At 40.1% G+C, this 15,725-nt stretch overlaps 1 protein-coding gene and 1 long non-coding RNA gene across 2 annotated transcripts; one reads left to right on the top strand and one right to left on the bottom strand.

The window, feature by feature from the left end:
- Positions 1 to 656: 656 nt before the first annotated feature.
- On the bottom strand, positions 657 to 12,792 carry sesn1 (sestrin 1). The gene is given in 10 exon segments (NM_001129939.1): positions 657 to 1,870; positions 2,821 to 2,965; positions 3,545 to 3,735; positions 4,608 to 4,720; positions 4,892 to 5,036; positions 5,791 to 6,030; positions 6,326 to 6,508; positions 6,942 to 7,142; positions 8,329 to 8,394; positions 12,576 to 12,792. Coding segments are annotated over 10 exon segments (1,449 nt in total). The 5' UTR covers positions 12,654 to 12,792; the 3' UTR covers positions 657 to 1,783.
- Positions 12,793 to 13,578: 786 nt separating this feature from the next.
- LOC105947405 lies at positions 13,579 to 15,263 on the top strand. The gene is made up of 2 exons (XR_001170831.3): positions 13,579 to 13,798; positions 14,711 to 15,263. It is a non-coding gene; the product is annotated as an uncharacterized LOC105947405 (long non-coding RNA).
- The last annotated feature ends 462 nt before the right edge of the window (positions 15,264 to 15,725 follow it).

The following is a 15,725-nucleotide window of genomic DNA, read 5'->3' as shown; positions in this document are numbered from 1 at the left end:
CTGGGATACCATATGATGACTGGTCCACGTGTCCATTTAGCACATTTATTTAATCCTCATTGGACCTAAAACTGCAGTCACTTCATTTGGATCAGTGTAAATTAAACCATGATTTAATGTGACTGACTGGAACAATATCTGCTCAGTTTGACAGACTGAATAACCCGGCTGTAGTGTAATGTATACAGAGGTTATGCAGGCTTGCTGCAGTGGTGTAATGTTATTTGGCCAGACCCCCCATGCATAAAAAAAAATTCTGGACATACAATTACCAATCAGCAATGGGCTGGAGGAGGAATTTTAGCAGATACATGGTTGCTAAAGTCCAATTTACCATAGAAAACAGGCAGTGGTGTAACTGTGAGACTGGAAGATGAATAAGAGATGGAATAGAATAAGGAGTAGTAAAAAGTAACAATAACAAAACTGTACCCTCACAGAACAATAGTTTTTTGGCTGCTGGGGTCAGTGACCCCCATTTGGAAATGATGAGAAGCAGGCAAATTAAAAAACTATAAAAAAAACCTGATATGAAGACCAATTGAAAAGTTACTTAGAATTGGCCATTCTATAACATACTAAAATGAACCAAACCTCGAAATTCCAAATGCTGAAATTCTTGGACACCATTTCACAAGGAATAAACAGAGATGTAATTTTGTTTCTTAAGTTTTATTTAAAAAAAATGTCAATAATACTGACAGACTTTGAAAAAACAAAGTTTCATAGCATATTCTCATGTTGATATTTCCATAACACAATGGGTTTCATCCATTTTAAACAGTTTTCCTTTTGCCTCCCTCAAAGTCAGAATCTAAAATCAGATCTGAAACTCAATGTTAAGAAAGAGAAATAAAAAGGCTGTCCTTTTTTCTGAAAAATTCTGCAGTCACGAGGAAGTCTGCATTGCACGAGCCAGTTTTCCTGCCTGTGTTCCTTTGTTCCCAACTGCTAGTAACAGAGCAGCAGCTTGAAAGAAAGATTGGAACTGTTACAAAAGTGTGCACCCCATAACCAAGAGGTATTCTACATTCCCTGTAGTCATTTTATAATATAGAACATACCTACTGAAGACTGAAGAAAAACAAAAAAACATATGTACATTTTTTAGGAAGACAACTTAAGTTTCAACCATTATGAAAAAAAAATATAGAAAAAAACAAACCTCACAGTTTCTTATAACTAAACACATAGCCAAAGAGCGAGATGGAACCTGGGAAGTATGCAAGGAAGTATGTTGCCTTGTATGGCTAGCTTTAGAGCATGCACAAATGTATTTTGTAAGTCTCTTTAACTAGGCTCAGACTATAGCAGTGTTCATGTAGAACTGTCATTTAGCTTAATTTGGCTGCCTGCACCTTGGCGTGTTTTCTCTTCCTCTAAAGTCATTTACTGAAGTAGCAGTGCCATCTTAATCTCATTTTTGTGTGCACCTAAGGAGAAAATAGGTGGGGATATCCCAGTCCATCCTCTTGAAATGTCTTTCATTATAACCATTGTAACCATATCCTGATATACAGGTAACATGTGCTATATTATAAAGCAAAGTTCAAGCATATGTGGCACAAGGCCAGAACTTGGCATCTCTTCTTCACACATTCAACTTCAAGTTCGCTACAAGTTGTCGGTGGTACTAAGCCAACAGTTGATACGATGAGAAATATGGCACAAAGGATTTCTGAAAAGGCAGCTGCCGTAGTTTCCATGCGAGCTGGGGAAACTTCAACATTCTTTTGTTTTTTGTAGTTTTTTTTTCTTTTTTCCTTAAGTCAGGTAGAAGAAATCAGGTCATATATCGAGTAATTGCTCTCAGAGCATAAAGCAGTTCTGCCTGCATCCTCGCTTCCATAAGAAGCAAATTAACATGTACCTAGGGGAAAAAAGGGATAATATTAGAAAAACTATATTTCTATACAGAATATTTAAGAAATCTTAAGAGTGGGAAATGTAAAGAGTAACAGAACATGTTAGAAAGAACATGAAGAAAAATAATAATAATGGAAGCCAAAAGGCATATAAAGGGGTAATTGTTCTGGAAAACCTGCAGTTCTACAGATGTTTTTAAAAACAACTACCAGCTCCTGAGGGCAACCTTGGGCTGTCAGGGAAAGCTAAAAGCTGTAATAACATAGCAGCACAATAGGTAGCACAGTAATGTTCTTGAGTGGGGGTCCTAGGTTTGATTCCCAGCCAGGGCACTATCTGCAAGAAGTTTTTATATTCTCCCCTTTGTCTGCAGAGGTATCCTCCCACAACCCAGAAACATACAGGTTAACTGGCTCCTTATACACCACAGTATAAATGTGATGGGGGCCTTTGATTGTAAGCTCCACTGGGGCAAGAAATATGTTGGCGCTATATACATAAAGAATAACAATAATTAAAATTGGGGGTTACAATTTGCCCACTCATAATTGTGCAATAGTCCAAGTAATGGAGGTAACACTGGGAACACAGTTTGTTAGTATGTAATAAACCTAGAGTTCCTTTTAAATAATATTGTTTCTACCGTAAGAGAAAGGAGCAAATACAATCAATTTTGGAGCTATTCCTGGGTTCTAACCTAGCAATTGTGAATTTGTTAATTTTCCCCAAATCTCTAGTTATGCCATTCAGCCACGAGGTTCTTGGAAAAGTTCTACATGCCAAGATTCCAAGCTCAGGTTTTGTTGGAACTTAAAATCTCTTGTACCCTTTCATCTGTGTTTCCTTCCAATTATACACACCGTTTACATTATAAATACATCTGGCTGTATAACCATATGCTGTAAAGCATTAGCCATACAAAACAAGATGTGTGCCTTTTGTCCAAAAACTTACTTTTTCAGAGTGCTTAAACTGTCTCCAAAAACCATCATACATTCTCTTTGAAGTCTTCTCAGGACTGCACACCACATTTTTAATGTAAACCTTAAAGCTGCGATCCAATAATTGGTTGATTTCTCCATAATCATAGTCATCATATCTGTAATATACAAAGCAATTGCATTAAGACTTAACATGCATATGAAAAACGTAACATGAAGCTTCTTAAATCCTCCCTAGAAAGGCCTTGTTTTCATTTGAGTGCTGTTATTAAAAGGGCTTTTTTTTCTAAAGAATTTTATAGAAATAATTGTCATAAAGCCCTTTCAGTCATGAAATAGAGTGTGATTATTGTTTGTTATAAATTATTGTAAAGTGCTGCGTAACTCGCTGGCATCATAATTCTTACATCTCTAATGATTCTAATTCAATATAGAGGAAGGTCTGAATTAAGCTGCTGATTTGGCCCTCTACAGATCAAGTCAGTAACTTATTTAAACATTTAGGGTGTCAAACAGTCTGATTGGCATCTGGTCAGGTTTAAAAATCCTGTCAAATATAGACTGCATTATCCTTCACCTAAAGTTTTCTACTAATGTTGTCTCACTGTGCAGGTGGCCAAACTGGACAAAGAACCACTGGTCTGAAGACCTCACCAAACAGATGTGCAGATGTTATCGTTAATGCCTAGATTTAGACTTGATAATGACAATGAGCACAGTCAAACGTAGACACTCACCTTATACCAAACATGCAGTGGACATAATTCCATACTGCACGTCTTAAAGTTGAAGTATCCACATCTTTATGCATTGCCATAGTATTATAAGTCAAGTTGAAAGCAATGTGAAACTTTTCATCTAATAGCTGCCCAACATCTGGATAAAGGCGATTAACTAGTGAATAGCCATGGTCTTCCCAGCTGTAATCCTGTAGGCAAGAAAAAGAACATTGCATCTAAATATCCTGGGATCAGTGAATTTTACATTGCATTTGAATAAACTGTGTCCATGTGTCTGATATTTAGGTTTCTAAAGTAGAATTTCTGGAAAGAAGCTAATTCTACAACTTGTATCTAAAAAGATGAAGCAAACTTTATCCAGATATTTCACTCATGGTTCACCGTGTCATTCCATTCACTTAAAAGCGTAACAGAATGCTGTAAACGTATTAACAGTTTACTGCGCAGTAGTCTATTGTGATCTCCAGAATACAGATACTTTAATGCTTACAAGGCAAAAAGATAATATATTCTGAGCTAAATATATGTGATTTACAGAAAAAGAGATTAAAGATTTTTTTTTTATCCTGTAAATTTATGGTACAATACATTGGCTTAGGTCAGTGTTCTCCAACTTAATTTTCCTACGTGGTTTTGAAGGCCAAATTCTATAAAAATGTCAAACAATGAAGTCTATGGAGCCACTGAGCAACTGGGAGGCCATAAAAATGCTTTGGAGGGCAACATCCGACTTGTGGGCCTCCAGCTGGACATCCCTGGCAAAGGTGATTTTGTATGTGAAATTTATTTACTTAGCTGCATGATCATGAGAGCAGTAGCTACTATACCAGCAGAAAAATATCCATTTCTTCTTATCTACAGACTGAATAAAAGTATCCTATTGTGGCCAAATTGTTTGGCTCTACCAAGCAATATAACATAATGGTATGATATGTGCTGTCACACAGCAGCATGGAGTTGAAACAGTTTATGATTTAAGTTGAAAATCAATTTTCCTTTATAAAGAATAGATCTTTATACTTTGCTCTGAAAAGAACTGCTTGCATTCTAGTATTCATACCTGCACCCGAAAGGTAGGCACATGCATCCCCCGCCGTGAAAAATCTTTGTAACCATAACTTGTATCTTCAAAATGCCGGGAAACATCTATATCTGGGGGAGGGTCTTCATCTTCTTTTATAAAAGCAGAAAAAAAAAATAAAGAGGGTAAGCATCCCCATTGCTGTTATGTAAGCCAGAATTGTTGGTAACTGGCATTTAAGCATCATACTTAAACTCCCTCACACAGTTGAGTAAATCCAAATGCACTGTAGTGCAGTGTAGCAACCTGTAGCAAAGTAGTACCTGTAGCAAACACCATGCTTTCAGTTTTCTCTCTCTCAAAACGAGTTGTCATCTCTTCCTGACTTGCTTCTTCTTCATCTCTTCCTTCTTGAAGTTGCTTCATCTTTACCATCAAAGCTTCAACCTCACAAGAGGAGTCTGTAAGCTGCAAGAAACAATACATATTTTAATTTTAACGACACCTGAAAATTAAAACTCAAGAAGCACCATCTTTAAGGTAATGGTAGATGGGGCAATTTGCCACCTGTGTCATTTTCAGATCAGTGGTTGAAAAAATTGCCCTCAATGCACACGTGGATCAAGCGATTATCACTTGAATATGCAATTTCCAAGGAGCTATTACCCTAGGACTGCAAGTGAACTCAGGAGTGGAGGTGATTGCTATAGAAAGTAATTCAGGGTACTTAAGAGCATTTTGTCATCTACCAGCCAAGATGGATATTACTTGAGGGACAGAGCTCCCTAAGGCTGAAGGCCCAATGAGTGAGTTAGTCACCCCGCTATAGATCTCCGCTATCGCTGGTGACTAACCACTCCAAAATGGCTTTTTCACAAGCAACAATAGGAGTTGCTAGTGTAATGCAACCCCTTCCTCACTGTAATCCTTTGTGAAATGAATTCTAGGAATCAAAGTTCCTCCGCTCTCCATAGTGGGTGGTGCACTGATTCTCTGGAAATCTTGAAATTGCATCACTTCACAAAGGAAGAATGCAAGGGAGGCATTGCATCACTGTGTGAGCCTAAGGTAAATCAGGTATGTCTGTGTACTTAAACACATTTAGATTCATTTTTGGAAGGTTAGTTTGTTTCTCCATAAGCTCAACTTACTGATGTCAAAAAGAGGAGGGTATATATCCCTTCAAGTACATTTGGCCAGAAAAACACAGAATATTACTTACTTTTACACTTCCAAGAGGATAATGGCCTTCTTGACTCCCATGGTTGCCATTGGCAATATCACATATACAGTAGTTGCTGACAGAGGGAGGGCGGAAGGTGTGACCACCATCACTGTGTATTTCGGGGTTAATTCCACAACCAAATGTGAAAGAGGCTAAAGAGTGGTAGTGGGCCAGAAGAACGATTGCATGAATTAATTCTGCCAAAGACCAGCTGTGTTCTCCGGCTTTAAGCAATTTCTGCAAGAAACATTTGAAACACAGAATTAGTCTACATAGTGGTTATTATTACCATATACAAAGCAAAATATGTTACACAGATTCTTAGAGCGATTATTCATCATTCAGTCAAGCAGCATTCACCCAACATACAAATTCAATCTAAAATTACAGTAAAAACACTGTGGCCTCCATACCAAGTATTTTCAGTGTTGCAATATTTAATTAGACCTTATATTCTGTAAGAGATCAAGCACTGCCATAAAAACATTACATTAATTTAACACTGCAATTATTCTGGCAAAATAAGTCTTACCTCAATGTGCTCTTTTGTAATGAGCCATGGCCTGTGTGCTAGCATCTTGTTTAGCTCCCCAAGGTTACGCAGCTTTTGGGGGGCATTCTCCAAGCCATTTAACCACTTTTGGTCCCCTCCATGATGAATAAAGTCATTGACATGAAGATTAACAAGATAGGAACACTGATGCCTAGATGCTGCCTGAAAATATAAACAAACAATTTAGCAATTTAGCTGTGTTTTTAAAGAAGGAAAAGTCTAGCTAAGGCACCCACTGTTTGAATTAGTGACACACTGAATCCTGGATTTCGTTTGGGATTTTTAGCAGGATTCAGATTTGGCTGAATCCAAAAGTGTGGCAAAATGTAATCTGAGCCCTATATACTAAAAAAGATTTGCCATGCTCCTTTATTTTCATAAATTTCTTCTTCTACTTCAGATCTGGATTGATATTTGGCTGAATCCATACACAAGGATTGAGGGATTCGTCCAAATACTAAAATAAAAGGTTCAGTGCATCCCTAGTTTGAATACAAATGGGAAGTGACCAGAAGCGGGTGGAAGCAATGCGACAGCTGTCATAGTAGTACATAGTACCTGTCATAAGTGTTCAAAATCCTGTGCATACACTCACCATGATGCCAATGTAGTGCTGATAACAAGGTGAAAGGGGGCCATCCATTTGCAGCAAGTAATGCTGAGTCTTCAGAAAGCTGTCCAAGTACTGAGGGTGAAATACCATCACTAGGGTAATGTTGTCTAAGCGACCGAAATCTGCAAAAGTTTCAGCAAACACAGAATGCATGTTTGCATCCTCACTTCCCACCTGCAGAATCTGTAGGGAAGGGAATTATTTACACTCATTTAATTGGATTATTTATCTTTTCATATTCAAGGCTTAATGTATCACTGCAAGAGTAAATTATTCAGGAGACATTTGCTACACTTATCTTTTTGCTTCATTACAAGGCAATATGCACTTAAATTCACTCTACAACCTAAACCTGCTGTGATCACAGGTATGTCTACAAAATTCTGGCTTATTATCAAAGGAAATGTGCTACAAGTCATCACTACAATAACTGCTTTACATTATTTTATTCACAATATATAAAGTCTCCAAATAACAATGAATTCTTACAGTAATAGCAGACGGGTCAATTTCAGGCATTTTGTCTGTCACATTTTTGTAGCCAAAATTTGAGGGCCAAAATGCTCCAAATTGCCCTGCAATGGCCCTTATGAAATTTGCCTTATAGTGCCAGCCAGCGCATGCCAGACAATTTTCACCTGATACCATGTAATTCTGTTGTTCAGCTAAAAAATGCAGTACCCCAAATTGACCTGTGTGCCATGCCTCATCTTACATTACATTACATTTTAATACACAGCATTCTAGGAAAATTTGTCATTTTGATTTTCTTTGTGTCTTTTTTTTTTAAACTTTTAAATATATACATTTGTTGTTGTTAAATTCTCGAACATCAAATTACAACCACTATCCAGTTGCTAAGGCTTAATTGCACTAGCAACCAGGAAGCAGGTTGGAAATCAGAACAGAAGCCTGAATACATAACTACAAAATACTTTTCATCTGAATAAGACACTGTTTTAGTTTTTCGTGGCCACCTGGCTCCACTCTGAAGCTGGTAGGTCTGCATGCTGTATGTGCAGAAGAGCAAGGCCCTACCTACTTCTATTTAAACTGGCATGGCTGGCAGCTTCCCCCCCCAACCCAGTTTTTTCTGCTGAGGAGAAAACTGTTACAGTACAAAAATAGTACAAAGTAGTTGTATCACTACAAAGGTACAAAGTTATTACTTATCATTTACAATTGAAATCCCATTTTTTGTCAGTGATGTATGTCCTTCCATAATGAAAAATGATACAGTACTAATATTATTATTGTTGTTGTATAACAGGTAAATATGGCAGTGGTGTCATTAGATTAACTGGGTTGGCAGGTCAAACAAGTTTATCGTCACCTACATAGAAAGTTCTAGAGAGAATATAATACCAACCTCTTCTTCTGGAACAAATCTGCTCGGCCCCTGTCCTAGTGGTCGTGGAATTCGGATTCCTAGTTCCTGGAAAAAAAATAAAAATTATATTATTCTGATTACAAGTCTAGAAATAAAGACAATAATCAGATACCAATGCAACTGCATTCCAGTTCTTGTACGGTGCTTTATACGAATGGCACAGTCAGCATAACATACCAAGGTGCACTAAGAATCACTTTCTGGCACTGAGCATGCTCATTATGACTTGCTAGTGAGAATACTGAGCAAGCATATGTTGCGAGCTGGAAAATGCTGACATGTAATATGCAATCTCTGCTTTCATTTTTGCCAATTTAAACGCCCCTTGAAATGATCAGGCCACAATACTGACGCAACTCCCTGATTAGGAAACGCACTAGTAAGAGGAAAAAAAAATGTATTTTACAATGCCCTTCAGTCATTTGATTCGCATATTACAGTTCGAAATTCAAAATCCTTTCCTTGTTGGCCCACAAAGTTATATTTATCTGAGTACTCTGCTTATCCACTAACACAAAGCAGCCTGGTTGTAAATGCATCCCTGTTTATGAATACGGCATCCCATGATCGAGTACTTCTGATGAACTGATATTAGAACACTGAGTGCAATTGCACATGGGGGAATTATGCATGTTATGCTGCCCACGCTATTTCCAGCCCGGCGGGCAGCAAAATACTCCCACTTGCTTTAAATGGCTTAAATGTAACTAGCTGGACACTTGTGGGTCAGGCAACTATTACTTAAAAACACGGCACAGCTCTTACTATATACACCACCTATAGGGGACAAATACCTGCTCAAACTACTACTATTTATTAATTTAGTGTATGTTACTTTTAAGAGGCAAAATGCTAAGTGCAGCCCATACCTATCCTATAGTTTAAACTACTAACAAATCTATTAAAAAAAAACAATTAATCATTTGCTTTAATCATTTCCCAATTAAATAACCTCTGGAAGAACATGCTCTCCAAATCAATAGACTCCCCATAAACAAAGGTAGAAAATTCTTCCTACATTAAACTGCACTGGTCTCTGCTATATAAGCTTTTGAAATGGGATCCTCCATGAAAGTTTTCTACCTATATCTTTCCAGAAGAATCCCACCCTCCCTCAGACCATCTCAGGAAAGTAGGTGGGGCGAATAAACATTGCTGTGTTGTTGACAAAAGACGACTCCGATGTAAAGGCACAAAGAACTGTGTCATCGGCTGATATGCAGACGGGATACAAATTGCTGCCTATGTAGAAAGATCATGACATGATTATAAGAAAGGGAATGCTTTGGTATGATCCTGATGCAGCCTCAGTTTTTTTGCCACCCCCCCCCTAATATTCCTTGGTTAAAAACACACTGTATTTTCAGCACAAAGAGCTGTATCAGTGTCTCTGCTAAACAAGTCTTTGTTATCACACAGGTAGGCATTGCCTTTTGTCTGTGCTAACAGGATGCCAGCCAGCTCTGTAACACCCATTTACATGCCAACAAATCCTCAAGTCATTACATCACCAAAGTGCTTACTGAATACTCAGCATTAATGCAGCTTTTTCAGTTATACAGAGAATTAAATCATTCTCAATACAACAAACTGAAGAAAAAACATATACACACGCACACATTTCCATATATACAGGGTCTGGATTACAATCATAAAAAAAGGAAGCGCCAATCAAAATAAGCATACAGCCATTATTTCTTTAAATGAGACTGTATACTCATCTTTCAATGCAAATCTTTCAAAATCTTTCATTAGACAAGAACATTTTTGTAGAATATACCATACATACAGTACATAACGTCATTTTACGTAACTGCTACATAAAATCTTTACATTTTAATCATAACCCAAAACCCAGATGATTCCTTCCCCCTCCTTGGAATACTTCGCCCTTGTGCTGAGCAGTACAATCGAAAGGCTTGGCACAAGTTCAAAGCCTTCCTACATGGTCATGAAACGGATGTTTTGGTGAAAGTATAGGCAGCACTTTCCTCATACAGACTTGTCCATACATGTTCTGCCAACCAAAAAGTCCCAGAGACAAAAGCCATCACAGGGTGGCTACTATACTGACAAACAGCAGATACCCTCAAGCCAAGTAGCTCCAGCAATTTGTATGGTGCTTTAAAGATTGTATATTATTGGGTGTTTGTTTGGCAGTTAGAAGGTACAAAGACGTCATTGCTGGTATAGCAAAATTCAACCACAAAATCTAATATAATAATATAAATAATATATAGGGATGCACCGAATCCAGGATTCGGTTCAGGATTCAGATTCACCCAAATCCATGCTCTTGGCTGAACCGAATCTGAATCCTAAGAATCATATGACTTTTTGGCATTTTAACACGCAGTGCATGGCAAGATGTAACCCTTCAAAAACCTAATTAACATATGCTAATTAGGGTTTGGACTCGGTATTCGGCCAAATCCTTTACAAAAGGTTTGGGGGTTCGGTCAAACCCAAAAAAGTGGATTTGGCGCTTCCTACTTATATACAAGGATTGTATGCAGCAATTCCTGTGCAAAGTAACATAACAATAAATAATAAGCTTTTCATTGTTTGCCCTTGTTATAAATATCTATTCTTTTAAAGAGAGATGTAAGATGCAACACGGGTCTATATATACTGTGGCACACAACCATTCTGATTGCCACCACTTCCAATCAAAACGCCAGGGGTCGCTAAGAGCCAATATCATTCAACAGCAATGGGGAGGGCTGTAAGTAGCCATACCTGCCCATATGTTTCTAGGCAGTAATCGTGGGTACAGAACTAATCACTACCATGGCTTGTCAGTGGGTCATGACCTGCTGTGATCCACTGGTGTCTGCAAGTAAGAGAAAGCGAAACATCTAGTGGGCCATAACCCTTAGAAAATTACTTCAATCAGCAAAAGCATAAAAGCTATTTATTTGATATATGAAAAAAGGCTGAGTGCAAATCTTAAAAAGGATTGGGAGGGAATCTTTGGGCTTTTCACTGAGCCTGTAAAAAAAACCCAAGAGGAAGGGGTCAGGCAGCAGAATACTGGGGCCAGGAAGGGGAGGGTTGGATGCTAAAACAACAAGGTAACAACTCTCCGTAAGGCCAACAAGGAACAAAGATTAGTGCCCACTGTAATAGATAGCTATGAACTCACTTATAAGTATTGATGTTTATTAGGGTGGTGTAACCCATAAACAACTGCAGTTGCTGAATTATATCTCTTAGGATCTGTTGCGGCATCCATTTCTGTGAGTTGTAGTTCAGTAACAGACTATCTGTAAAACATCACTGCAAGTTTGCTGCTCATTTTAAAGGGACTGCAACCAGGTATCGTTCTTCCCCAGCCCAAAAATCCATTACTGAACACAGCTTTCCAGAACTTTTGCAGGCTGATTATCTCAGGGCTGCAAATTTAATGACAGGGGCAATTTTTGCCATTGCCCTGTGAGATTTAACAGAGAATGGTGTATATATTGTAATACCTTTTACTTCACCCATTAAATAAAGTTATTACACTACAGGCATTAAGACAAATGAGTCAAATTAGTGAGATACAGAAATCACCACTGCACAAAGGAACAGCTGTAGGCATTCAGTATTGACATAATCTAACATGCAGTCAAGTAAATATTCCTTATGGCACCTATATATAAAATGCACTAAGGACTGGCACTCCAGGTGGGCATCTTAACAGCCAGCGATACAGTAGCACAGTAGAGCATCACAGGAAAGAGGAGCAGCTGCAGCAGCGCTATTCTGCTTCCAGATTCCATGGGTAACAGACTTTATCCTCCTAGTGACCAGAATCAGTAACCGCACTGTGATCAATGGGGGACCAGCATAATCCTAGTGCTAACAAACAGCCTGCTGACACCTCATGCCCTCTCAGCATCAGTGCCTTTGTTACAGCATGGTGGCAAAATACATATATTTATATCTAAGGAATACTTTATAACCTGTTCATTTTGAGAAATACCATATTCACATGGATTTATGCGTCGAAACTGTCATATAGTTTAATTCAAAGGAAACATTATGAATTAGTACCACCAGCGACCAAATACCCATGAAAACAGGTAGAATGCCTGCATGCCATCTTCTGCCAACCAATGACTTTAACTAAGCAGAGGGCCCTATAGCCAACTTGTACAGCAGAGCCCTAAGTGGGCAGCAGTCTATTGTCCCTTTAACTTCATTTAGGCAAGGAGGTGAGAGCTGGGGGCTGCATTCCTTACCTTGTTGTTACAGGACTGGCTGCAGCGGCTGCAAATGATCTCTGGAGGTGAGAGAGCTGCCCGGGGAGATAACCTCATCGTCCTCACGTCCTGTCAGTGTGCAGACAAAGCTCTGTTCGGCAAATGGATGGGCAAAGCTGTTAGTCCACGGGCTGCTTTATTAACACAAAAACCTCACTTGCCCTTTCTTACAGGCTTCGCTTTGGGAGCTGACGGGGGCTTATAGAATGATGTTATGCTGATATTTCAGAACACAATGTCACTGTTGTTACCCGTCCCCCAGCGTTCCGCTGCCTACTGCTCCCCAGCACACTGGCACCGAGTTCAGCTCTTTACACAGACTAATAAACAACAGCCAGAAGGGAGGCGGGGCATACTCGGCTAACACCCCCCCTTTCAGGATAAACCAATGAGATGGAGCATACAGAAACTGCATGGCTTCAGCTGCCAATCCAGTCCCGAACATAAAAAAAAAAAATCAGATTGAAGAGTGGGCGGGGGATCAGTGCCATCCTGACGTAATGGGGGTGTGTGCTCCAGCTTGTGGAAAACAAGAGTCTCTGAAAAACACCAGGCTTTGCAAACATTTTCATTTTTTAACCAGTTAGGTACCGCAAGCAGGTTTGGGGGAAATAAGTACAATGAAACACTTCACAGAGCTTTCCAGAGAGCCCAGGAACAAGGGAGTGACATTCTCCCTTTTTATTTGTTCATTTTATAGCAATGCGTTAAAGTGTTCTAAAAATGCTTGTTGAAGCATATGTATAAAGAAGGGATTTGTGTCTCTGGGCAATTATACATATATCACGGTGCATGCTTGTGTGTAGCAAATATGTGTCCTTAGGTCAGAAGGAAGCTGGGGGCTAAACAGGTTTTTACAATAGAAGGGTGAGCAGTGGAGGAAAGGAGAGGGGAGAGGGGAGAGGGGAGAGGGAAGAGGAGAGGGGAGAGGGGAGAGGGGAGGGGGCAGGGGAGGGGAGTTAGGCAGAGCAAGGTATGTAATGGGATGTATGTTTGTTAAGGATACATTCTTACTTGTTTCTTGTTGAGGATTGGTGTCCATGGAGAATTTGGCAGAGTCTGGATCAGCAGCAGGCATCGTTCAGCAGAAGCAGAAGCATCAGAGTATGCAGGGGTTGCAGGTCAAGAGATGGGTTTGCTGAAGGAACACATGAAGATCAGATGAATTGGTAGGAGAGGGATGAGATGGGGACAGCTGAGAGGTATGGCCTTGGATGCAGCACGCAGAAATACTATACATCTGATGGTTGTACATGCGGGGGGGAATGACCTTACTGCATATAAAACCCCAGCCCTTATTGAGGCCATGAGGGATGACCTAACGGATATATTAAGGGACGAGAGAGTCCAGTGTATAGCATGGTCAGATGTGATACAAAGGCGCAGTTGGAGAGGCGCCATTTCCCACAAGGGCATGAGAAGTCCAGGAGAAAGGTTAATAGAGCCATGCGGAAATTCATGTGTTCACACACAGCTGTTTAGGGAAGATGGAGTTCATTTGTCCAGGGAAGGTTTGGATTTGTTCATTGGGAATATCAGGGCTTTTATTGATGAATGGTGGAGGTCACGGGCCAGGTAGTGGGGCCATTGGAAAAGGACAGGTGTCACCCCTCCCCTTTTTTCCATTGGTTGGCGGCAGTGCGGAGTATGAGTTGGTTGAAGTGCAGGCCTACTTTAGTGAGTCAGTGTACATCAGACTTTGACTGCACGGTCTTCTCTGATGCATGCAAGAGACTGGTTAGCGCCATTTATGCACAACGAGGGAGCAGGGGGATGGGCTTAAGAAAGCGATCACTGAGTGCGCGCGGCCCTATGATCCCTGCTCTAATTGTTTCATGGTAAATTTTTTGGGCATTGCGCCCACATTGGGTAGGGGGATGGGCTTAAGAAAGCAATCACTGAGTGAGCGCAGCCCTATGATCCCTGCTCTAATTGTTTCATGGTAAATTTTTTTGGGCATTGCGCCCACATTGGGTAGGGGGATGGGCTTAAGAAAGCAATCACTGAGTGCGCGCGGCCCTATAATCCCTGCTCTAATTGTTTCATGTAATGGGATGTATGTTTGTTAAGGATACATTTTTACTTGTCTCTTGTTTCCCACCCTCCCTCCCTAGGTAAGCTGATCCAGTTGTGAAGACGGTGCTCCAGGGTCATTGCGACTGATCGCCAAGAAGGGGTCACGAAGGAATTTTTCTCGTAGCGCTAATTGGCCGAAAAGTGCTAGTTTTCGCCTTCCTCTGGAGTACCATTATCTGTGGTGGTCAAAGGCACTGAGTGATTCAGCTGCGGCTCGGCAGTGCCGCTCTGAGGGCATGAGTTGGTTGAAGTGCAGGCCTACCTTTAGTGAGTCACTAGTGTACATCAGACTTTGACTGCACGGTCTTCTCTGATGCATGCAAGAGACTGGTTAGCGACATTTATGCACAACGAGGGAGCAGGGGGATGGGCTTAAAAAAGAGATCACTGAGTGCGCGCGGCCCTATGATCCCTGCTCAAATTTTTTCATGGTAAAATTTTTTTGGGCATTGCGCCCACATTGGTTTTTTGGAGACACAATAGTTTTTGTGTTTGGAAAATAAGAGCCGCAGCTGGGGTCAGGGTGTACCTATATATTGTTTTTATGGTTTCAATTAATAAAAGCCTGTGACCTCCACAGAATTTGCCACATTATGTCTCAGTGTGTTTACTTTGGTGGTAAGGGGGGCAAATCCGGGGGATAGGGGGTTCCTTGACCTAATGATATGGAAGCCTGGGCCTCTGCCAAGATAGCAAAGTACTTGTATCAGCTCCACAGTTGTTCCATTTACTTTGCTCTTTTTATTGGAAACAGTTATATATCCCTGCCGCACAGTGACACACCTTGCAGCCTGTGTGAGGGCGTCACTTCACCTTTGCACTTCCTGCATCCAGGTCACAGCACTTACTAGTCATCAGCATGATAGCCCAGGGCCCCAAAACTACAAAACTAATTTCATTCATCTTGAAAGGAAAATATACCCTCCCTTTTGACATGAGCTCATTCCATTGGGATAATTTACATAGAAATATATGTAAATGTTTTTTTTAACAGTCATACTTGATTCCACAGATGGCAAGAAAACCACGATAGTCATGATCACTGAGACCAGT

The sequence above is a fragment of the Xenopus tropicalis genome, chromosome 5, assembly GCF_000004195.4.
Source record: "Xenopus tropicalis strain Nigerian chromosome 5, UCB_Xtro_10.0, whole genome shotgun sequence".
NCBI classification, from domain to species: Eukaryota; Metazoa; Chordata; class Amphibia; order Anura; family Pipidae; genus Xenopus; species Xenopus tropicalis.
The sequence above is the reverse complement of the archived record's forward strand: the minus strand, read 5'-3'. Positions and strand labels throughout refer to the sequence as shown.